At 40.5% G+C, this 26,011-nt stretch overlaps 1 protein-coding gene across 5 annotated transcripts; it reads left to right on the plus strand.

The window, feature by feature from the left end:
* Positions 1–113: 113 nt before the first annotated feature.
* Positions 114–23,915, plus strand: LOC117952989 (protein FAM124A). 5 transcript variants are annotated; one of them, XM_034885682.1, is made up of 6 exons: positions 126–380; positions 746–780; positions 4,753–4,784; positions 17,161–17,927; positions 22,377–23,149; positions 23,186–23,915. In XM_034885682.1, exons 2-6 carry the CDS (start codon positions 776–778, stop codon positions 23,214–23,216), a joined length of 1,608 nt encoding a protein of 535 aa, XP_034741573.1. In that variant the 5' UTR covers positions 126–380; positions 746–775; the 3' UTR covers positions 23,217–23,915. The 5 variants fall into 5 exon arrangements, with proteins under 5 accessions (XP_034741571.1, XP_034741572.1, XP_034741570.1 ...); XM_034885683.1 differs by having other exon boundaries at positions 17,170–17,927; XM_034885680.1 differs by lacking the exon at positions 746–780 and having other exon boundaries at positions 114–380.
* The last annotated feature ends 2,096 nt before the right edge of the window (positions 23,916–26,011 follow it).

Genomic DNA, 26,011 nt, shown 5'->3' on the forward strand with positions numbered 1-26,011 from the left:
AAATCAACCTGCCACATTCAGATTTAGGTCTACCACTCTCGCTCATGTGCGCGCCACATTTAGCTTTCAGATTTCCGACTGCTCCTGAAGGCATCACGACGGAGCGCAGCTGACGCAGAGAACAGTTTCAGTCGCCTGTTGCTCCAACTGCTTAACCAGACAGCTTGTTCCATGTCAGGAGTTAGAAAGCGGCTCATTCAGGCTCTGCTCGTTCATGTAACTCTCTTTTCTAACCCGTTCCGTGTTGTTGAATTCCTCTGTCTTATTCGTTACCTCGGGACTTTGAAACGATGTAGCTAAGTGCTGTTCAGCCGACCCTTTGAGATGGAGAAAACCTCAGCAGAAGATGACTGCGTGGATTCAGGAGCCGAGACTGGAGGGTGGGTGAAGCAGAAATCATTCTAAGATATGACTGATCCTGAATATCATATTCATCGATTACAGACTAGGTAGACATAGGGTTATTGATCAGCAGTCAATCATTGCAGGTCCAAAATCTTGTTATCATATGTAACCTAGGCTATTTATGCTGATATTCCTGGACTGCACCCCTGTGCCAATACTTTATTAAACAACTGACAAGGGCATATGAAGGAGGTGTGAGATACTAATTATTTAGTAGAAAGTTAAGTCTTAATCACCAACTTAGTTGTTAATGAGCAAAGCCACATTATTGTTGAAGCTTAATTCAAGAATGTTTTGACAACAGAGAGTTAAATGAATGTATTCTTCTCTCTGTTTTCAGCCGTTAGACAGAGATGTGCTTCAGTTTCTCATGCGGTATGTCTGCCTACTGCTGGATGTGGTGTTGTTGTAGTGAAGGATCTGTGTTTGTGTGTTTGTGTGTGTGTGTGTTTTAGAGACAGATCCGACATAACCCTTAACCCCTTGAAGTCATCATCAAAAATCTAAGTTAACCCATAAAATAAAAACATCAGATACAGTTATTTTTTTAACATGTTTTTTTGGGTATTTAAGTAAATATCATAACATGAAGTCAGCTATCAATATTAAGAAATACTCGGATAATTCCTGTTGTTAATATCACCCAGCCTCAGTTCTTCTCTAGTTATGAGATTTTTCAGCCTTAAATATTGTAGCCTGTGCAGTCTTAGGGCCCCTATATATCTAATACTAAATAAAATATTGTTTATTTATCAAGATAAAGTCTTATTAATTGGCTTCGTTATCATGTAAATGTGCCAGATTCAGCAAAAAATCCCTTTTTTCTTCTGCTGTCCCTGGACAAGGTTGATGTTAAAAGTTGAAAACAACAAAAAAAGCGAACACCATTGTTCTCTTTACTCTCATATTGAAAGTAAGTAAGCTCAAAAAGTCATCTGACATCAGTACATCCAGGAGTCACCTGCATCCATGCTATTTCATTAGCGGAACAACATAATGTGTTTCATGGGAAAAAGTAGCAGCAGAGAGCTCTGTGTATTTTGCTGATGTAAAAGGAAAATCATGGAGTGTCCAGCTGATAACCAGAGAGCCACCACCTCTGTCAGGTCACATCCTCCACCTCTCCTGCCTCATTCCACTTCCTTCTCTTCACTTTAGACTTCTCTCTGCATCTCTCCTTCAGTCCCAAGTCACAGACTTCACATAGACCTTATTGTACTTTAGAAACATAAGTAAACAATTATACACCTCCTCATAATTAAAGTCTATAATTAAAGTGTATTAGGGCCTGCAGCCCTGTTTTAGCGTCTTTTAGCTCATTGTTTTGGTTTTACAGGAAATTACCGGTTTGGTTCAGTCTCATCAACCTTGATTCCAGCTACATCACAGCAGGCAGCTGTTTTAAGCAAACAAGCTGTGCTAAACCCACAGGACGCTCTGCCTAGCACCAAACAGCAGCTAGACAAAGTTGAAAACTTGCTGGTGGACAGATTTTCTCAGGAGATGGTAGAGACCAAATCAGAGTTGAAAGGAAAGTGAAACATTCCAAATGAATGTTAATGTCCTCTAGATATGTAAATTGGAAAAAAATGATAAATGCAGCATTAAGTTTTCCTGACTTGTGGTTGTGTGAATAATAATGACTGTCCCGATGGAAGTAGCTTGACATTGTTTTAGTTTTATGGAGGACGTTGAACATCTAGGCGTTATTTCAAGAACTGCTGTTCACATTCCATCTCCTACCATTAGTCAGCATTGGTTTCTTTAAACCATGACAGAAAAATCTTTCCCGAACATAACCAGACCTCAACTATAGAGGTGGCATTAATAAAGCAATAACATTAATGTTATTGTGTCTTTCTTTATCCATGGTCTTCATCTTTCTGTTTTCTTCTCCCTCCCTCCCTACATCCCCACCCAAATCAAATAACATAGAAGTGAATCTGTTCATACAAGCCCTTTAAGGGCCCATCAGGTCATTCTGCAGTCAAACCCAGTGTTCATGACCGCACTGCTGCCTGTCTTCACTTCACTTTAAGTTTATTTTTTTGGGACGAAGATGAAGCAAGGCAGCGTGGCCAGACTGGGAACTCAGGGCGAGATGCTAACTGGGGGAGTCCTGCCAAATACACACACCCAAGGGAACCATCAAAACAGATCTGTAACTGCCCACACTCCATCTCTACTCCAAAGAGTCATAAACATAAAAAAGTATTTATTCCACATTGTCATTTTTTCCGTGCACACAGGGTCATGTCTGTTAGTCTCACCCTGTGTTCCTCCAAAAAAGGAGGAACCGTCTGGTCATTTATAATCTGCTCTGTATATTTGTCTTTTCTGTCGTTCCCTACACCAACATTTCCCCCTCTGCAGTACCCCATCATCTTTTCTTCTTACCTTTCTCTGCTCACCTCTACTACTTCCCGTCCATTACTTTCTCTACACCCCTAATGCCCCTGTTAATTAGATTGATAACCTCCTGCTGCAGCAGGAAACAGACGTGTTCCTCTGCTTCCTGCTGTCCTGTAGCTCCAGAGGCTTTATTAGTTTAGAGATGGAGTCACAGGGTGTGTGTGTGTGTGAACAGTTTTCACTGGTTGTCAGCTGACTCCCGTGGAACTAACAATCTCAGGTTCTGTGTGAGCTGAGATTTCACAGACAGCTCAGGGAATTACAACGTGTGGGATGCAGGCTAGCTCCTCAGTCAGTCTTGTATGTGTATGTTTCTTGTATGTTTAACAGCACAGATATTTATGTAATGACACAAAATGCCAGAATGTTTTCTCTAATCCTAGGAGATCAGACTAGCAGAAATCTAATTTAGCTTCTCTACACTGTTATCCCGAATTAGATGACTTTGGAAACCTGCTGCCTTAACCCTTGTGTTTTCTCCCCGTCAACCATGAAAAAACCCTGTTTTGGTCACTTTTATCAACATTATTTTAGCTTTTTTCAACATTTTTGTCACTTTTCAATGTTGTGGATGCTTTTTATGTTTTTGGTGTTTTTTGTTATTTTTGACATTTTCAGCTTATTTTGATGGCCCAATTTTTGTGACAAAAAAATAAACTGAAAACGGGTCGATTTCACCCAAGGACAACATGAGGGTTAAACCGTCTAAGTTTTTACATGAAGTGAAACTTATCAGGTTAAGTTGTCTTAACACAGTGCTGTGAGTTGATAATGTAGACTAGTTTACATTAGTAGTCAATAATGAAAATCCTTACAAACATAATTTTTGTTATGTTGTCTTAAATAAGCATGTTAAGTTAAAGCTTTGGTACATAACTTTTTCTTATTTATGAACGTTGGTTACATTCAAGCCATTGTCAGATGAGTGGATACAAAGCTATTTAAGACTATCAGCTCCACAAAACTCTCTATGTATCTCTCAGTATGGCTATGGTCAGAAACTGGGGTCGTCTGACGACTTTAGCGCACAGAAACTCGTGTGAAGATAATTCCTCTTCTGAAGAGTCCCTCCTGTTTTTGTATTCCTCCGTGTCACAATCGCCATAAAACCACAAACTGTTGTTATTACATTTCTGTTTGTGTTTCGATTAAACAAATTAATTAAATTATTTGTTAAATAGTAAGCTTTAGAAGTGAGGGTAGGTGTATGTTTGCCCTTTGGATGGAGCTAGGCAAATCACCTTCAGGCTTTAGCCCTCTACATGCTGCATACACATATTTTCAGTAGAATGGGAAAAACTGAGAGATATCTCCAACTCAGTGGTAAAATGCTCATAAGCAGCATGACAACAGATTGATGGCGATCTTCTCAGCTAACTCATGTTGTCTTTTCAAAAATGTTGAACTGTTCCTTTAAGTAAAAGCATCAATACAACACTTTCTGATAACACCTAAGTAACTAACTACTATAGAGTAGCTAACTAACTACTTTAGACACCATTGAGCAGTTTTTTCTTTAACGATGCCTAATGATCATATTTTGGAAGAAGTATCTTCTAATCTGCAAATTAACTAGTAATCATGGCTGTCAAATAAATGTTAAAACGTAAAAACAAACAGATTTGCCTTGGGAAAATAGTTGATTTCAGTAAGTATAAAGGAGCTTAGCATAGAAATACTCGAAAACTACTGTGAAATGTCTATGTGCATTTTGGTGACCTTTCCAGTTGGACCTCTCTTTCTGTTTAGCCAGCTGTCAGCACTTTATTTAAAATAGGACTGTGTCGTCCTGTAAATCATGTGGATTGTGCTTCATACTGTAATATAAACTCCTGTCTCCTTTCTCTGTTTCATGTCCTCATTTTCTCTCTTGCTCACTGTCCACATTGCCTCTCCTGCTCTTCCCCCCCTTCTCATTTCTGTCTTCCTCTGCAGGTCTGATTACAGTCCCTTGTCCTCAACCAGCAGTAAGTAAACTAATGGTGACGTAAAGCATTGTTAGCAGTGACTCAAACACACACAGCTCAGTTCCAGGACTTTATCTCCCTAATACACACTGACAAAATAAATCCACTCACGGTGGAGGATTGTGTTTTTGTGTGTTTAGTAGTCCGTATGGCCTGCAGCACGGTTTAGGGAGGATTTGTTTGTATGGTTACAAACAATTACTTGAATGATTGTTGTTTTCTTCCTACTTCCACCCTAGCGTACATTTACTGTGATGGTACATGCTAGACAATTTGCACATTGGATATAGTAAATGGTTGGCATTCATGCATCAATTAAATGAACATTTTATTGATGGGGCAATTAAAAATAAATAAATAAATAAAGCTTTGGGAAGCATGTTCATTTCACATGATTAGTACAGACAAAACCTCTTCTTAGTGTGCTGTTACAAATAAAAATACAATTTTCACCTAATTTGCCTTAGTTAAAGCTTTAGTGCGTAACGTTTTGATATTGATGAACGTCCGCTACATTCAAACCATTGCCAAAGGAGTTGACACATAGCGAATTAAGACTAAAAGTTCCTCAAAACTCTCTATGTATTTCTCAGTATGTCTCTGTCCAGTAGACTGGGTCGTCCGACGACTTACGTGTGGAGAAAATCGAGATGATTAGATGAAGATAATTACCTCTTCTGAAGAGTCCATCATGTTTTTTTAATCCTCCGCGTCCTCCTATAAGTAACTGTGTGGAGGAGGGGTGGGGGTTGTGCGCAAGACGTGCTGACACTTTCGTTATCAGTACTCAGAATTCCTCTTGGGAGAGACAGAAACGACGCACTATATCTTAAAAACCGTTTTTCCCTAGGGCTTCATTCAGGCTGCATTTATACCAAATGAGGCATTGTAGCTGAAACACCAGTCGTCCCATTTATTTAAATGCGGGTCTTGTGTTTCGGATTCTGCGAAGGGGAGATGTGTGAAAAAACATGTGAAAAACACAAGCAAACACCCATAAAATCTACATGCAGTCAATGTAAAATATGGTGGACAAAGCCTTTCTGGAGTGTCATTTTTAGATTAATGTGGGTTGCCACTCATAATCTATTGCAACAAATCATGACATTTGTTACATGCTTAGGATAACTTTGATTTACTCGCAAAACCACTAAAAGATTGGGCAAGAAACATGAGCAGTCAGACAGGTTGTTAAGTAACTCTCTAGGTAAATCAAGTTTATTTGGAAGAGAAAACAACGCGAACAGTGAAACTACCATCCATCACAGTTTACAAACCAACTTCTTACTTACTCTACTTACTCTGTAGTTGTTTGCCCAATAATCTGGTATGTGATTTTGACAATGTGGATAGTCTGATCATCTGACACTCCATCTGACACTTTAAAGATGTTTATATTTTACAGATCTTAGAAATAACTTATATAATGATTAATATGATAAATGAATACAATATTATCATATTGAGTGAATTGACCCAAGTGTAATGTGTAAAAAACTGGAGTTATACTTCATTTCACTTTTGGTGATAACTTCTGTGATGCTGATGTTGATACCACAATATGACATTGATCACATATACGGATACAATATGATATTGTTAGGCAACTGAGTTACAGATCACCTACTAAATAGTGTTTGCTGTTATAAGTGCCAACAGTGCTTGAACTACGTTGCTGAGTACTTTTGTACGTACAGTGTGTGTGTGTGGTTTTGTGTGAATGTGTGTGTAGTTTGGTTTGAATGTGTGTATGATTGTGACGATCCGTTGTGCAGAGGTTATGACTTCTCCCCAGTCTGATGCCAGTTCTCCAGGCCTTTCACAATGGGAGGATTATATCCAATATTAGCCCATTAATCTGCTTTACAGGAAGCTGCGTTATCCCACCGGCACCACACCCGCACATCAGGAAATGGAGGACCAACACACACACACACACGCACACACAGAGTGACCGAGCAATGTCTGGTTTGGTCTTTCCCCCTCGTGTTTCCTTTGTCTTTACTGTATCAGATGATCTTCTGCCCACCATTGTCTCTGTCTCCACTGGAGGTCAGGATGGTAACAAAACATGCATAGGCACATTGTCAGAAAACACAAGAACTTTAAATACAGTATATGGAAAAGTGTGACCACAACTAGAAAGACACCACTGGACCAGAATTGCTGGTGACTTTGTTTGCTTTAGCAACTCACCATGCCTTTGTGTCACTGAGATGTATAGAGTGAAAGTCATCCATAGGATGATTGGAATATAATAATAATAATAATAATAATAATAATAATAATAATAGAAAAGACTTACCAATTCCAATACTTGTCCATTTACTTCATATAACGAGGCCCCTCACATTTGTAAAGGGTATGATATGTTTAACTGCTAGTAAGGGATTCTCTCAGGGTTGACAACAGTGATCTGTTGACACTGTGAATCAGTGTGTAGACAGACTTATATCACGTTAAACCACCAACATTGGTATGACTAAGGTTGTACTCTACTTTGGGTCCTATGCAACAGACACTGGAGGAATTCAAATAGCTTAAAATTGAAACTATGTCAATATGTTGTCAGTTGTTTAGGACAGTGAGTCTATTACTGTTAACTTGTTCATTGTTAATGTAAAGCTTTTGCAGGCAGAGCCATATTGCTAAAACATTCAGAATATGAGCATAACAAATTTTATAATAAATAAAAGTCATTATCAAGACAAGTCTAGTCATAGACAGGCAGCTGTTTTATACACTGAACAAATCCTGCTAGATTAAAAATATAGTTTAGGATTAAACATCTCACTTAACAGTATAGTTTGTGTTATGTTAAAGACTGAAGTCAATTCTGGAAAATGGAACAAATGACAAATGATATATATATATATATATATATATATATATATATATATATATATATATATATATATACATACTGTACCAGGGCCACCTCTGCATTAGAAATAAAAGTAGCTAACCTTGCATTTATATGTATTCTTTAAAATGTTTCATGAATGCAAAGGCGTTTGCAATATTTTTTATCACTCAGTGTTAAGAAGGGGAGATTGTGGTTGCAAAATTTCATGCAACAACAGTGACGGAAAAACAAAATGTTAAGTGTAATCTGTCTTTTATGCTGTCAACAGCTGGTGTGTGCAGCATCTTTTGATCGCTCAATAGAAGGTAAATAGGTTTTGATTCAAGAGGCTTCAACTGAGCCCCACCCCAGACACTTAATCACACAACATCACTTTATATTGGTCACAGCAGATGAGTGTCCATTCAGCGTGAGTGACCTGTGACCTTGCCCCCTATTGGTTTCTGCATGTGTGTATCTGTGTGTGTGTGTGTGTGTGTGTGTGTGTGTGTGTGTGTGTGTGTACATGTATGTAAGCCGGAGGGAGCAAGCTGTCAGAGTAATAAATGTTTTTGGGCCAAAAGAAGGTTTTAAACTATGCATAGGTCAGACTGTTACAACACAAAGACGCCAGGCAGAGACGCGAATACAAATATACTATTACTACTTTAACAGGGGATGCATGATTTGTCACACTTGAATAACTAGGAAGAAATCTACTGTAGATATATTTATTATACACAGATGTAGACACATGAAAGAGAGAGGAAATAGCCAGAGAGAGAAAAAAGAGAAAAACTTGGATGAAAGATGAAAAGAAAACATGAAAATTACTCGGGATTTATCCAATGGTTTCAGGTAATGAGAAGCAAAACAAAGACTCTGGATATATATCTTTCTAAGAAAGAAATGAAGAATGAAATGAAGATTTCAAAACAGTGAGTAAAATAAATATGCATCAGCATATTGAGGAGTTTAGTGAGTCTTTTATACCACAGAGGTCTCGACAGGATTGATAGTAGTCAGTTGATGTCAGTGGTTTATATTTTCAGCCTGTCACCAGCAGATGTCTGCTCGCTGAGACACACACATATGCATATGTGCTTTACTCCATTCACGCTTGCAAAATAGAACAATTATCCGCTGACAAAATCTGCCAAAAACAAATTAACCTTGGGGACAAATACACTTTATTTCCGATGGATGCTTCACAATTAATGCCACCCTGTACATTCCCAGTTGAACCCTCTTAAAGTTAAAATGCAGCTGGAATTGTTTTTGGTTTGCATTAGCAGGAATTTATACAGCTCTGATACATTGTGGAAGAGTGAACAGTAAACAGAGAGCCTGATATCAATTAGATCAAATTCCATACTGTAACATTGACTCTTTTGTGCTCTAGTAAGCAAGTTGAGTCACGCAAAAAAAGCGGACTCTGACAATTGAAATGAAAACCACTATACAGTATAAAGAAGTATACAGAATTTAAATACATGTAATGGCAATTGCTGAAAAACTGCTGCTCATATTATCATCACTAATGGGGTTGGTCCAGTCCTTGGTTCTCTGTCGGTCACGGTTTGCTGCCGACCAACAGCATCAAAAAAGTTATTGTGGAAGTGGAAGTCGTCAGCGGTAACATTATTCATCTTTACCACATAGTCAAACACTTTGCTCGTCCAGACTGCCTGTGCATCAAGTAATTCCCGAGGCCCTGCTCTTAGCTGGCTCAGACAGGCGGTAGATGAGCAGAACCAGGAACACGTGTGTATGCAAGTTTAAAAAAAAAAATCCACTCTCCGACATTTATGCATGAACGACTCTGTTGTATATCAGGCAGTGGATTAAGTACATACTTGTGAAAGTGCAGGAGCCTGTCATACTTTCTTCCTTAAAATAATTTAACCTCTGCTGTAGTTTTAAGTTGCACTCAGAACTGCTGAACATCATGCAGATGTGTAAAAGTCGTTTGTCAGACAGATGTATATCCAGACACCGGAAGAAAGAAAGGTGCTCTGGTTGCATTTTTACATTTTTTGTTTTACTTTTGCTAATTTTAGTTTGACCCTGACCTCAAACATTTCTGCACATTACATCTTTTAAAAAGTTTAAAATATTTGATTATACTAGGACATGTGCATTCTACTTTTAAATTTTTTAAGGAGGCGCAAGTCAACTATAACTACGTGCTCGTGTTTGGAAAGAAGGGAAATGTTATGATATGTATTTTTCAATCTCAAATTTTCATATCAGTACAGCTTTAGTTCTTCCTCACACTTTTTATTTTTTGTTATATAATTCTATTGAGTCTGCTCTTGTCCCTGTCCCAGTTGCCCCCCCCCCCCCCCCCCCCCCCCCCCCCCCCCCCCCCCCCCCCCCGCCCCCCCACAGACCACAGCATAAAGGATGGCAGAGGCCACCACAGAGTCGTAAAAGGTCCTGAGGTGAGTCTTGCACACTCCAAAGGACCGAAGTCTCCTAGGCCGACAGAGGCAACTCTGACCTTTCTTGTAAAGTGCATGGGTGTTACCACTCCATTTTAGTTTATTGTTTAGGTGAACACCCAGGAATTTGTAGCTCTCCACTAACTCAATGTCCAATCCCTGGATGCGCACCAGTGTGAAATGGTATGTTTTCCTCCTAAAGTTGACAATTATCTCCTTCGTCTTGCTGGTGTTAAGCTGAAGCTGGTTGAGCTCACACCAGCTGACCCTTTTGAATCCCTGATAACAGTCTTGTATTACAGATCCTTCCTCTCAGAAATACATCCAACAACGTCTGTGTCATCAGAGAACTTCTGGATGTGGCAGTGGGTAGTGTTGTGAGTGAAGTCAGAGGTGTAGAGGGTGAAAATGAAGGGGGAGAGCACTGTACCCTGAGGGGCACCTGTGCTGCAGTGCACCATGTCAGACACACAGTGATGGAGCCTCACATGCTGTTGTCTGTTGTTGAGATAGTCTTTTGTCCGTGCAGCCAGGTGATGTCCACTCCAACAATCTCCATCTTGATTCTGAGCAGCACAAACTTGCCTTCTCAGACACTGGGGAAGATGACGCACTGGTCTCTAGTCACAGTGCTGAGTATCTATTTACACGCCAAACCATTTGCAGGGGATGTCAACCAAGGCCCTTTCAGCAAAGTCAGTTTGAATAGTACCTGATCAAGGACCACCCGTAACAAACCAACATACGCACACACCCACGAGCACACGCACACACACACACACACACACACACACACACACACACACACACACACACACAGCCATAAGGCAGCCGGGATTAAGTGTTTCCAAATGTGCGTACTCCAAAATGATGAGGTTTGGACTATGAGGCTGTGATCGCAGCTAAATACGCTTCAGTCAGCTGTTTGTTAATGGCCTAATTGAAGCAGTTTTGTCTGTCAGCCTTGTTGTGGGCCCTTCAATTTAATGAATTAGTGAATGTGTGCTCACTGAGTGCACATTTAGTGCAGTCTGTAATTAGTTGCACAGTGAAATGTTTTGTTGTTTTGGCTCTGCTCTCGTACCACATTTAAAGTGAAAACAATAAAACAGCAGTGACTGTGAGGTTGAAGATAGAGGTTTTCACTGCTTGGAACCGAATAGGACTACAGAACTGTTGGTACTGTTGTATTGTTGCTTATCTCAGGTCTGTGTGTCAGTATGTTTTATACCCAGGTGCACCAAAAAAAACCGAAATGTGTTTTAATGCACGGCATGTTTGGGTAGGTTTCCTATTAATAAAAAAAGAGTTAAATAGTGTTATAACATCAGCACCTCTTCAACTATTTGTCCGTCTACTACGCTAAGCTGCCTTCTTCTCCCAGGTCTGTTGGGACAGTAAAGGTCACATTGCATCCATTAACATATAAACTTGGACTAGTCGTGTTGACTGGCTTTGGTCTCCTTACTAAGTCTCCGCCTCTAATCTTTAGACAGTCTGTCGTAACCTATCTAATCTAATTTGTAAATTTGAAACAAGCAGCAGTTTAATTCCAGAAAACACCGGCTCCACATTTTGATCTGATGCTTTTATCCTCTGTGAAACTTGATTGTTGTCGTTCTCACGTTAATGTCTCAGAGTCTTATTATAATATATATAATACTGTTATTAACAATTCGAATTAAGGGTACTCATGTGGACACAAATCACAAGTGCCAGTACTCGGTACTAGTACAAACCATACTTTAAGCTACCTGCTCAGCACCAAACAGCCGACGGGCAACTTACTGGTAAACATAGTGGAGCATTTAAAGGCATAATGAGACAGCTATTTCCCTCAAGAGTCAGTAGAGTCCAAAAATAGAGCTAAAAGAGAGAATAGTGGACGTACATTTGCCAAGGGGCAAGAAACCCATTAATAATAATAAATTATTTTAGTTTTGTTATCAATTTATTTGTCAGCGACAACACAGCACACATTATTACATATATAATTATTACAGTCAAGGCCATGACAATATGTGTTGCATAAAAGGTTTCTAGGTAATAGGCTAATTTGTAACCCAAGTCCCTGGTCAGGCTTTTCTAAAAAAAAAAAAAATCCAAATATAATTTTTAAAGAACTACGTAGTGTGAGTTACACAGTTACGCACAGTCAAATGTTAGTGTTGCTCTGTGACTGCTGGATGTGGACATAAAAGCAACATGTTAAGCAATGTTTGCCAAAATGTTTGCTATATCCACTTAAAGATGTTGATATATGAGTGTTAGCAAAAGTAGCATTAAAGTAATTGAAGTGATATTAATAGCTATTGAAGTCAAAACTTTACAAATTTGAATTTCCTTGCCACTAGTTAAACCAATGTATGAGTGTTGGAACCTGCAACGTTTTTTCTTTCTTTTTACCAGACAACAAAAAGGGGCCCCCATCTTGAATTTCCTCATTCAGTTGTTTTGACTTACACTGAGGTCCAAGCTAGCTGAAGCTGTGACTACAGTACACACACACACACACACACACAGTCAGAGGCCTTAGTTGAGTTTTTGCTACTAATCACTCTCATATGTGCAGGGGCCACTAGAAGGCGGGTTGCTTTATCTCACGTCATCATCCGTGCGTATGGCTGCGAGCATGTGTTGCCAGTTAACACTAAAACACAGAGTGGAGGTAAAAGTCTGTGAAAATGAGAAAAGACACGCCTCTATACATTTTCAAATTGATTTTTGTGTGTGTTGAGGATGGTTGTGCATGGTCTTGTGTGTGTTCATAGTCAGTGAGTCAGGATATCAGCTCCACTTTGAAGACTTGAGTAGATTAAGAGCTTAGAGACACACTCCTCTCCAGCATTACACACACAAACCCCCTTCATTCCCTTCACAGGATTGGCGTGACTTAATCTCTAATGTATTCTTTGTGAGCCAGCTCCCCATTAAACCTTATTGCTTGAGGAAAGCATCAGCTTTAATGTTCAAGGTATTGAGTTGTATCTTTTATGTTAAGTGTACCACCAACTTGTTTCCAAGTTGATTGCACTAATGTTACGGCAAATAAACAGCGAGTGAGAGCAGAGGGGTCTGTTTCTGTTTTAGAAAGTAGGTTTAGTGAAAACTTTGAGTTTGTTAACCATGAGACAAGGGAAACTCTGGGTTTTCTGTTTCAGAAGGGGAGGTTAACCAAACCTGAGAGAGAGGGTAAATTCCAGCCTGTTTCAGAAAGAGAGGTAACTTAACCTCAGAGTCAGTTACTATGGTAACTGAGCCTGTGAACCTAACATTGGTTGGGAGCAGGTTTTCTTCTCTCAGTCTCCTCCCTCTGACACAGCGCTCTTTCATTTGCTCATTCATTCATTCAGTCTGTATCAGGCAAAGTTTCGCATAGTTCGTTATCTGGATGATTAAAAAAGAGACATGGTTTATTAACCATGTTAGTCATGCTATAAAACTATTAATTTTTCTGACACGGCATTTCCTGTTGTTGATGATTCCATTGATGAAGACGCTGTATTACTTCGCAGGGAGTTAAACATACAGTACCTTATGTCGTGAGATGATATTGCGGCCCCCGACTATTTCCAGATACTTTTCTATTTGAGCGGTATTGTTTTTCTACCCAGTCTATCAATTATGTATCCCACATAACCTTATCCGTCCTCATATCACTAACGTCCCCCATCGTGGACATGCTCTTACATCCCAGCACACCAGTTTGTTTGTGGTTGTTACCATGGTGAATTGCAGTATCACGGCTCCATTCTTGCTGCCTTTTTATTGTGGGGGTGCACACGCTTAACTCTCAGTGAATCTACTCCGAGTAGATTGAACCAACATGTTTCCTCTTCAGAAACTTTCAAGCAACGTTAGCTTTCAAGTTTCTAAGTGAGTGATGGTGAAGTGATGATGAATGTGTGTTAGCTGGTACTCAAAATGTAGTGTGTAGTTGGTTTAGTTGCACATGTGTCTTTAAAGGTTGGCAATAGCACTCGTGAAGGCAAAGTATCTGTCTAGGATTTTAAATATCCAATTGGATACTAATCATCCACGTGCTTCAAACTGTTGTTTGATTCTAATCCGATCAGACAGAAATAAACAAGTGTGTGTGGCCTTCAGTTTAATGGTGGCCTCGATCCTCACCCAAACTTAGATTCTTCTTTAATCCCAGAGTCATTTTAGTTACAGTCTCCCAAGAACTTTGGATAGATGAGTAGAAAGGTGGGGAAATAAAAGTGAAAGAGATAAAACAGGTGAACGTGTGTAAAAATAGACAAACAAGAAGGGGACTTTGGAGAGCGCAGACCTTTGCCAAGGTTGTTCCTATCACAGTCAGGAACTACTTTTTCCAATTATTCAGGCACCACATGAATGCAGCACAGATGCACCCTGTGATTTGGATCATGTGGGGTGGTATTAGCTCAGTTTGTAGGGAGTTGGGTTGGGAACTGGAGGGTCACTTGTTCAAGTCCCCATACACACCAAATTATGGTTGTGGACTGGTAGCTGGAGAGGTGCCAGTTCACTGCCAAGGTGCTCTTGAGCAAGGCACTGAACCTCTAACTGCATGGGGCGCCTTTCTATGGGCTGCCCCCTCAATCTGACATCTCTCCATTTAGTACATGTATAGGTACTGAGCATGTGTGTGTAATTCAGGCCTATGTGTAATAACGACTGAGTGAAAACATTGTAATTTCCCCATCGGGATTAATGAAGGTATACATTATTATTTATTTATGAATATTAGGAAAGTAGTTGTTCTGTAATCCTGTTGACAAACAGGCAGACAAACAGATAAACCAAGCTTAAACCATTACTTCCTCGGCAATAGGCAACAATTGATTAAAACAAAACAAAAAAGAGCGCAATGAAACTGAAGAGCAAAAAACCAAACCTTTTCAACCAAGGCAAAAGTACTGTATTTGTTGCTCTGTTTGTTTTATTGTTTATTATCAATTCTAATTAGGCAAAAGCAGAACAATCTTTGTTCTTGTTGGGCTCATTTCATGTCCTGACTCTTGAAAAAAGGACACTGTGAGAACTGGGTGTAATAGGAGTTACTGTAGAGAAATCAAGCTGTATGTGTGACAGCGCAATGTGCTTTACAGTAAATAACCTTAAAGATCCATATCATCCCTGTGTTTGGTGTCTTCATGGCAGCTAAATGGATCAATTAGGCAGTGGTTAAAGAGCGTGGCACCCTGTGTGTGTGTGTGTGTGTGTGTGTGTGTCAGGACGTCTGTGCCCTGGCATCCAGCTTAAACCTACAGTGGATCAATCTTGATCCTGGTGTATTTATCTCTTCACCCACAAGGACACTTTATGTTAGGGTTGGGGTTTTACGCCTTGTAAATCCAATATTAAATCTGACTATTTAATCAGATTTCTTTCAAATCACCTTATCAAATCTATTCAGGCTTAGTTTGTTACAATTTTGAGTAACAGGAACTGTAAATAAAGTCAATGATTGACATCCAAGACTCATGACCTATTCGCAAGGATATTATTGTCCATCAACAGTAAGGATTCACAAATAAGTCATGAACAACGCCAGTGGAAATAATTACAATTTCCATTTTTAAGTAGTTCCCTGTTAAGGGGTTTCCTTATCAAAACCGAGAGAAGTGTACACCCTCAGTGGTCTGAACCTGAAAATGTTGACATGATGATTTTCCAGAAAAATGTATTTGGGGCCTTTTGAAGAAGAATTTTTTGTTGTTGTCATCAGTCCAACCTGTTCAAGGACATTATCGAAGCATGTTTTCATTTGCCAACCTCGTTTAAACAAAGTTGAAGAATTAATTTTTACGCAGAAGCAAGAGAAATAAATTATATAAATAAATTTAAAAAAAAATTAAATAATGTTTTTGCACATCCAACTTTGTTAATAATAATTCAACCATGTATGAAAACATGAGCCCGGTCTTGTTCATGATTGTGGACCATGAGCTGACTGTCGTTACAGCTCTAATGGCCACCTTTTGAACAATGTTTCCTCGAAACCTGATCTTAACATTTAGAAAATGTCACCTCTCTGGTCAGCTGTCCTTTTACAAAGGCCAATGGGACTCATGAGACTGAACCTGCCCCTGTTTGGCCTCTGTTTCATGGAGGGATTCTGGCAACAGCCAAACAGTCTGCTGTGCCAGGGACAAGAAGACTGTGTCCTTTCCCAAACTGCCTCAAAGCACAGACGAAATGGAACAAGTCCCCCGAGATGTCAGATAAGGACCATAGCAAAATGAGAGAACATGGAGATGAGGAGATATTCCTGTGAATGTGTACATGTAACATGCAAGAATGAAAACACTGGCTAAATATGACTTGGAGTTTGGGAATATTTAAGTATTAGTGTTGCAGTACCTGTGCCAGGGTGCCGAGCTTTTCCAGGTCAGAGGTTTACGGGGAGGCTACACCTGAATGCATCACTCCTGCTGTGGTCTGAAACATTCCTCCGCGCTTCAGTAATTACCTCCTAATGGCACTAATGAGCCTGTATGGAGGAGCCCTGCTCCACATGGGTCTGCTGGAAAGGAGAGAGGAGGGAGGGTGAGAGGGGAGGGAGAAAGGTAAACATAGAAATTGGGAAAAAGATGGAGTTAGATGTGGATGAGTGAAATGGAGAAGGTCGGGAGTGAGAGACCTGTGGGAAGGAGGGAGGGAAAGGATGGGGAAACTTGAACAAAGAGGTAAACAAAGAAGAAGAAGGAAAATGTGGAGTAAAATACACCCCCAGTACGGCTACTTTTTATATTGATTTGAGAAGAGTCTAATTAACATCTAGTGTCAACTTTCAGTGTCAATGCAGAAAAAGTAGTGTGTCCTTTATGTAAAAACCTTTCTATGAGCAATGGTAAGAGGTCGCAATCTTACCCTGACTTTCATTGTTTAAGTTGCCTAAACTCAACCATAACTTACTGTAGTTTCTTTGCCATAACCAGGATATTTTCACAACTTTAGCATACTTGTTTGCATGTCACAGTTTAATTGTATCTCAAAGTCAGCAAGCTGATTATAATATAATTTCATCTTCTCCTTTGTCTCTCTCTTCCCATTTCTCTTCATGCCCCCTCTCATATCTCTTGTCTTGATGCTGTTGTATGTGGAGGTGAGTTATCCATGGGCGAGCTCCAGGATCCCTTCCTTGTCAGCGTCCACCTCATCGCCGACCCTGGCCACGGCGAGTTTCTGCAGCGTGCTGCTGATGCGGTCCTGGCGTGGGTCCACCCTGAGCTTCAGCTCTTCCGAGTCTCAGAGCGGGCCTCCGTCTCCTGGCCCAAGCACCATCAAAACGGCAGCTCGGTTGAAGCCTGCCAGCCAGCCCTGGCAGTTATTGTCTTCCTCCAGGAGGCATACGGTGGCGAGGAGCAGATACTGATGCTGCACCGCACTCTGCACCGGCCACCTTGGCGCTACCACCACACTGAAAAAGTCAGCAATGGCCAACGGATGTTACCGCTGGCACCATGCAGTCAGGACTTTTTCACTCTGTCTGCTGGCACGCCGCTCTGGGCTGTGCGGCAGGTCCATTATGGGAAAGAAATTGTGCGATTCACTGTTTATTGCCGACATGAAAATTATATTGACATGGTGCGGCTTTACAAGCTGTTGCTTCAGCGCAGGGTAGCGCAGAAGAAGGAGGACTTTTGTTTCTTTGTGGTGTACTCCAACCCGGATATGGAGATCCAATTGTCATTTAAGAGGCTCCCACGAGGTCAGACTCCGGCAGTGCTGGAGTCAGCGGTGATGGAAATGAGGGTACGAGATGTTGGGATGCTGGTGCCCCTGCTACCGCACCCTTGCAGCCCAATCAGTGAAGTCCGCTGGCAGACAGAGGACTACGATGGAAATAAGATCCTGCTGCAGGTAAGAGAGCTTTGAGTTGGTGCCAGTGTTTTTTTTGTAGGTGTCCATGTCGTGAACTATTTCTGCTTTTCAAGGGAGACTCAAGTAAAATGGTGGATAGGACATCATTTCCCAGTTTTGTTGGATCAGGACAAATCTGTCAGTATCTTTTCTTCAGTTCTATGAAACTGTAGTCTCACTCAGTGCACTGACTGTAGCCACCAAGTTGCGATGACAAAATAAGAACGACAGAAAGAAGGAAGGAAAAAAGTTGACATACCCCATCTACAATTTGTATTTATAATTGTATACAAGAATACAGAGAAAGTCAGTGTCCTTAGGGGAAAGAACAATCAAAGCAGAGAAAAAGGAAGAAAGAGAGAGAGAGAGGGATGTCAAACCGATTCTGCAGCCAAAAATAACAAACTCACACAGTAGGCAAAGCAGCTTTGAGTCTCCTCAAGTTGTAGCCCCATTCAGTCTATCCAGCCAAACATGCATCCATTATCATCTATCCACACTGTAAAACATTTGCATGTACACATCCGTCTCAAAATAATCACACAAAGGTTTATGCTGTTAGAACACAGACACACACACACACACATACACACACACACACACACACACACACGTTTGGAAGGTATCAATTTCATAGGGGATATGTGTCCAGGCGGCCAGATAAGTAGTTTTGAAAGTTCAAGCCGATTAAGCAGCAGTCCATTACTGGGATTGGAACAGCACTGATAGAAACAATAAGCTAATCTGTCATGACAATAGACCATATGCATGATGCTTAACTGCCACCTGGCATGAAGTCATGTCCTCTAACACAGCATCATTACACTCTGTCATGATATTGGTTAGTGTATGACATGTGCTGAGTAGTGAAGTCAGAGTATTCCTTTCTGTAGTATTTCCCCCATTGTAAATTCAAAGCATTCTTGTTATGGTATCCTCAATGTTCATTAACACACACAATGGCAATCAGTTTTAATAATGTCAGCTTCTTTTATGAGAAACCACACAAATGAAGAACTGCAGCCAATTCTGAATGTTTCATTGGCACTGTTAGAAACTAGACTTTCAATCAATTTTTGGAAAACCCCAGTCAAAGAGCTACAATCAAACTTGTTTTATTAACTTCAATCTCAAATGTTGTTGCTTCTGTAGTATTGTGTAGTTGAGGATTACTGTTCATTGGTGGCGTTTTTGTCTGGCTGAGGTCAGATCTCTGGCTGACCTGGCTCATCCAAACATAACTAAAGTTTACAAGAGTAAGTGTCTGATTATCGCCAAATCAGCATCCTCATTACCAAGCGCCCCCTGCTGTGGCTCCCCACCAGCATTGTAGCATGTTGTCCTCACGGAAAACTGGACAGATCCTGTCATGTCCTATTAGCAGACGGAGGCACACACGCTTTCACCCAAACATGCAAAGATATAGCTTCAGTAAATGCATGCAGTTGACCTGCAGCATCTTTAGGATAACAACCCCCCCCCCACACACACACACACACACACACACAGACACACACACACATGTTTTGCTTTGGCCTTCCTAAAGTGTCATTAGGTTCTAAATCATAGCCTCAACAGTAGACAACTACACTCACTGCCTCTTTCTTTCCTGTGTGGGAGGGATAAGTATGCAGCCATACAACCGCTTCATGGCTCAGAGCGAAGGAAAGCAGAAGACAGATAAAGTGCAGAAGGGAGTGAAAGGCAGAAAACAGGCAGTGTACTGTATAGGAAAGAGAAGAACTAACACAAAGGGTGGTTATACAGAGAGGAAAACTTTGGGGCTTTGTTACACTCTCACTTTCCTCTCCACACACACTGACATATTTGTTCTTTATCCTTGTGAGGACCGTCATTGATTACCGAGCCCCTAACTCTTACTTTAAACCTTTAATGACAATTTCCTTCTGTCCACTTGAGGGCAGTAAGAACAAAGTTGTGAAGACAACATTGACATAGCATTAAGTTGAAAAGTGCAATTCAAAATGAATGAAATGTTCTGAATGGGCCTATTGCTGTGTCTGTGGTTTTAGAACACACACACCCCACCCCCCTTCACTGCGCATCCTTGGGCATTGAGCATTGCAAATGTTTGACATTGCTACAATGTCAAATCTCTGGTCTCCTTCTTCATCTGTTCTTGAATGTGCTGTAGCGAGAGCGAGCTCTACCCAGCATGCCGTTATAAAATAAATAAATACTGTCAGCAGATATTAAAGTCTGGTCTGATTGTTATCCTCTAAATTAGTTTTAACACACTCAACAAGACACTCTCATAAACTAGTGTCTCCTTAACAAGCTGTTTGCGTAATGAGCTGCACACGGTTACTATAAATAGACATATATACTCCAGTCAATACTCTTGCAATTTTGTGGTTGTTTTTGTCCATTTTCTTGGCATAACCTTTTACTTTTTTGCAATATACAGTTGATCATTCTTTTTGTATACATTCCTTCTTAAATGATAAATTTAGGATAATACATCAGAAGTTAAAGTTACATGTACTGCAGAAATATTTTGAATGAGCCAATCATGATCAGCGAGGATATTTATCAATGTTAGAAATACATTCCCTGTTTCATGGACGTGGTAGATCCCAGTTCAGCTCTTGTTCTCTGGGAACTTTAAGATTTGCTTCCATGATATCTTTTTGTTCACCTGGAAATCTGCAAACTCTCCTACGTCTCCCCCGCTCTTGGAAATAATTGCCTTGAGGCTGCTGTGTGGAAAGTTATTGCTTCTGCTTGTATTGTTTGGTTGGAAAGCCGGATGACGGAGCAGACATGAGAACAGAAACATGGTGAAACTATCAGCAGAGAGAGAAGGAGGGAACTGTGCATTTCAATACTTGGAGAGAAGGAAAACAGAGGAGAAACTGACCTGACAGAACAATGAAATTAATACTGCCTTACATGTTAAAAAGAAAAGAACATTTCCACATTAGTGTAACAACAGTGGAATCTACCATATTGCTTCTTACTTTTCCAGACTAGTTGCTTTTTGGATGATAATCAGACTTCAGATTTGTGGTGGAGCAGGTTTTCTGAACAGCAGTCTTTGTATTTTGTGATGCTTTGGTCCATAAATGGAGGCGTAATACACATGGGGCTGCACAGACGCTGATGAATTCTCCAGCTGATGTGATTCATAAAGTGGCCAGGATGAGAATAGGAAGCCTGTTGGGGGCTTCTTGTAAACACCACGGTTCCCTTGTGACGCGTTCTCCTTTACTTTGCTGCCTTTACGTTGCGTGAGGAGCACTTGGTTACATGAGAGCCCTGCAGGGAGAAGTCAAAAGTCTGGAATATGTAACCCCTGTGACCTAATATTTAACGACTTCTTTAGGACAAACAACAAGATGGAAGAGTTGCCGTGCTCTCTAACACTGCAACAGTGCTCTACAAAGCAAGTTATTTGACAAAAATGTTGTGATCAAACTGTGATTTCAAAGGTTAAAAATGAACCTTCAAGCTCAGGTTAAATATTGTGTAGCCTTAACAAATTTGCTAGTATCAAACAACAAAATCTGTCAGAAAGGTAATCAGAACTCTGGCCAATACATAACACTGACTGAATGCAACTTCAAACCAGGCAGACTTTTGGGAAATTGGACACATGGAATCCAAATGAGCCATGTCCACTCTCCACTGTAGAGGTAACAGCACAAAAACATGCATGCAGCATTTCTCACACCTAAACTGGCAATTATTAAAGAAGGATGTGTGCACACTTCAAACCAGCAAACCACACACCGTTTTTTTGAGTCAGGTATGTGTGATATAATAAGTAGGAGATTAGATATAAGGCAAGAGACAAAATCTTAAAAGTAAGGACTGCACCCTCTGTGGCCGTGGAGCAAAAAGAGATGTAGGAAGAAGTTGGAGAAGGGCAGTTTGCCTCAAAGAAGTTCTGGCAAATTGTCAGATGACTCAGGAGGGGAAGACAAGGTATAAGCCAAGGATATCATCAGACAGGGGGAGGAACACTTTCTAGGAACTCCTGAACACGTCCCCTTTGATTGGATGCTCGGAGGAAACCCTGTACATCTCTCTGCCAGAGGTGACAGAGTTAAAAACAAAACTCCGCAGAAGCAAGGTGCGAGGTGCTTAAGGCTCTTGTTAATTTTAGACTATCTTGGTAGATGATAAGATTATTATACACCTGAAATGCCCTGCTTACTCATCACACACTCCTTTGTGCAAGTAGGAGTCACCATACAGCAATTACAACAATTAAAATGGAAATTCGGTCTGATTATTAGGTTAAAACATATCTTACTTAAAAACTATCAAGATGTGTTAACTTGAAGATGGAAAACAAAACAGTTTTTCATCTTTTATTTGAACAAATACGTTTTTCCTCATCCTAAAATAGGATTTTAGAAGTATGCATAATAAAATTTGTAACAGTAAACATTCTCATTGGTTTTCTTTTTCTTTCCTGCTCAGGTCCAAGGGGCACACTTCAAACACCAAAAAGAACCCTGCTACGTATCATCGTCTGTCACTGAGTCAGCCTCAGCTCCATCCACCTTCACCCGTAGCGCCGCCTCCTACAGGAACCGTCGGCACCACCACCGGTCATCATCCCGTCCCAGCGTCCACCAGACCTCCCACAGCTCCCACCCTCTGGCCTCTGACGAGCAGGACCAGTGGGTCGACCAGCACCATCCGGACACCTGGAGGGCCCAGTGGAGTGGCAACCGGTCCAGCTCCCTCTTCTCTCTACCCAACCTGGGTTTAGCCAGCTCCCACTCCACCTGCTCCTCGCCAGGACCTCCTCCCAGCCCCCATCACAGGAGCCACTCCCTCAACCGGAGCTCCTCCCTAATCCCGCCCTTCCGACTCAACCTGGACGCTCTGCTTGGGGCCGAAGAGACAGATGTGGACACAGGAAACAAAGTGAATCCAGGCAGCAATATGGACCTCACAGTGGTGTCTGCGTACATCAAATCCAGCCTGCCTCAGACTTCTCGGCCGTTATCGGCACCACCAGAAGACATCGGTCCATCCCTGTCTCCTGGCCTCCCAGAGAATGCCTACAGGGCAGCCACACTGGGACGGATTCCAAACAGCTTCACTGCCAACAGCACTCCCTCCACCTTGTTTGGGTCACGTATCCTCAGCAGCAGTTTGAACACTACGTCCCTGAGTGATGTTTCCATAAACCAATCTGACAATTGCAGCATTATTAGTGCACCTGTTGAAGAGACAGACAAGATAGAAGAAGAAGAAGAAGAAGAAGAAGAAGAAGAAGAAGAAGAAGAAGATCAAGAATTCTACATTTGATGCATTACTGTTTAAGCTGAGAGGATTCACTCAGGCCAGTAAAGACCATCCACACCTCTACTCTGCCCTCTGGTGTTTGATAGTAAAACTAAACTTGCAGCGACAGTGCAAACTGGAGCACAGCACAAACTGTATTTGATGCTCTCATGTTATTTGTAAATGTTGCTTTTGTTGCTTGTAGTTTTAAGTTTTGTGTAAATATCAGGTTATATAATGCACATTTAAAGGAGAAATACATCACTGTGTACAGATACACTATTCAATAAATGTATTGTGTGCTATACACTTTAAGGTCCCTTTCCCGCCTTGGTTCTCTATTCAAAGTGTTTATTTAAAATGCTAATGTGGTTTGAGCATTAATATGAGAAGATAATAACATTTATTTATACATAGCACAAATTAAGATTAAAGTGAAAGCAGGTTAAAGTCTGAAGGCCCCCAAGTAGCTTAGTCAAGTTAGTGAGGATGACAGCAAAGTGTTTCATATTTTATTCTGAATTTATGGGAGTTTAAACAATACAGATAGTCCTGATATCATAGAGCAGTACATGAATAAAAGAAACTCATACCATCAGCTGGCACCTCAGTGTGGTAATTGGTAAGTCAAACAACTAAGTTAGAAAACCTGCACTTACTGTGGTGAAGGGCTTGAGTGTGTTCCTTACATCAAGAATATTAAACTTACGCAGATGACTTACAGCACTGTGAACTTGAAGTTTGACTTGTACCACAGAAAAAAATGGGATTTGGGGTGTCATTTTGTGTCTCTGGTGCATCCATGCACATGTAAACTTGAAAAAAAAAAAAACTATCCGTGCTGTTATGAGTGAGATACAGGTTTCTGACTGTCTTCTGCCTTCAGTCTCCGGGTGAGCTGTTCAAAATCTCCACGGCTTTCTAAGTAACTAGCCGAGACGAAATGGCTAACTGTTGCATGCAAGCAGTAGCATGCTAGCTCATTCTCAGTGGCAAAACACTGCTACAACACACACTAGTTCAGCATCATCTACAAAAGACCTACTTCCATGTCCCTGTTCTGCAGGCATTCCACAAGTGTGCCCTCGTTTAGAAGAAGTCTCCAGCTAACCCTGCTTTCTACTGACCAAAGTTGGAAAAAGTTATCTAGATGTGATCTTACCTAGCTACTGCGCATGTGTGACTTACAACAACGATAGTATAGAAGTGAGATCTCACTCTGTAGCTAAAACAGAGACCCAAACACACAGGGTGAAAACAGGATCTGCAGCAATGTGCAGTAACAAAAATATGGTGTTTTTTGAAAATAAAACCATGTCAACTTATTCCGGTACAACCTCAAAATACAATAATGAACCTGAAAATGATATATATTAATACGGGCGCTTTAAGGTGAAAGTTGTGCCATGTGCTACCAACCAACACATCATGAAAGTGCACAAACGTGTAATTATGAGGGACACCACCATAAATATGTGGTTTCCCCCTATTAGAGTGAAGTGCAAATGCCCAGATGATTACTAATACAAAATCTAAACACTCATATTGGCAAATAAATAGTTGTAAATGCTTTTTTGGCTATTTAGATGGGCCATTTTAATTAAAAATATTCAAATCAGCAGCAGAAGATACTAAAAGTCAGACCACGGTATTAAATGCAGTCAACTGGACTCAAGCCTAGCCCAGTTTAACATTCTGCAGATTACATTACATTATATTACAATTATTTAGCTGATCCAAAGTGTCTTACATTAAGACATTAGACGTTAGATAAGACGCCTTACAATTCAACCATGTGGAAACAACCATGCAAGTACATCAACTTCAGCAAATAGCTTCAAGTGCTACATTTAGAAACAATATGAGACAGTTTTACCGTTTGGTTATTATTAATTTATGGGCCAAGTTACAGTCTGAATAGAGTTTTCAGTCTGTGAAGGAAGACGTGTTTCGGCTGTCCTGATGTTTATGGGGGAGCTTGTTTGAGAGACAGGCTGTTGAATTATACCTCAAGTGATTAAACCCCGTAATAAACAAGGGGAAACTGAGGAGTACTTACTTCATGTGAATAAAAAGTTAAAGGGACTTTATATGTATATAGTTTGGTGGATAGTGAGGCACAGAAAACTACAGATTAGAGACAGACTATGTCAGTCATGTAGACATAATAACATTAAAAAAAAAAGACTTAACAAGACTGAAGATTATCTGACCTCCTGGTCAAAGAAGAAACATGAGTGATCTTCTAACATGTAAAACTGTTTGTGTAATATTCTTATTTGGACGTTATATGCTGCCCTCTTGTGTTGAACTTTGAGGCTAAAGGATTTAATTTGAATACATGATTTCACCATCAAGTGATTTTATTGTCAATGTCTTAATTTTAAACTACTCTCTGAATGAAAAGGGCGGATTAGACAGCCTATAAGTTTGTCAGGACTTGTTATAACATCATCACTGAGCTGTTTTTCCTGTAATGCTCTTGTGTCTGGGGACATCTTCAACGACGTCTTGTGTCAGCTCAGCCTTCGAAACCTGCCTCTCTCCACAGTCTGAGCACTTAAACAGGTGTGAATCTCATTGTGTGGTTTCCATACCAGACGAAGCGGGATATCCAATAATAGTGCACACTGGTTGTCATGGCAAAGTCTACTTGCAGTCCTGCAGAGGTGATGTCATCATCAACCAATCGACTCAAAGTGGTGTATTGCTTCCACAGTGCAGAGGTTACATTGAGGAAATCTGGAAAACAGATCAGTCTGGAAGTTGGAATCCAGAGATCCCTGACTGACAAAGTTTTACATGTTTTATGCAACAGT

Source organism: Etheostoma cragini, chromosome 11 (assembly GCF_013103735.1).
Source record: "Etheostoma cragini isolate CJK2018 chromosome 11, CSU_Ecrag_1.0, whole genome shotgun sequence".
NCBI lineage: Eukaryota > Metazoa > Chordata > Actinopteri > Perciformes > Percidae > Etheostoma > Etheostoma cragini.

Coding starts and splice junctions, on each gene's coding strand:
- LOC117952989 (XM_034885679.1), top strand. CDS start 325: ATGGAGAAAACCTCAGCAGAAGATGACTGCGTGGATTCAGGAGCCGAG. Junction 381..4,752: donor TCAGGAGCCGAGACTGGAGG/GTGGGTGAAGCA, acceptor CTTCCTCTGCAG/GTCTGATTACAGTCCCTTGT. Junction 17,928..22,376: donor GAAATAAGATCCTGCTGCAG/GTAAGAGAGCTT, acceptor TTTCCTGCTCAG/GTCCAAGGGGCACACTTCAA.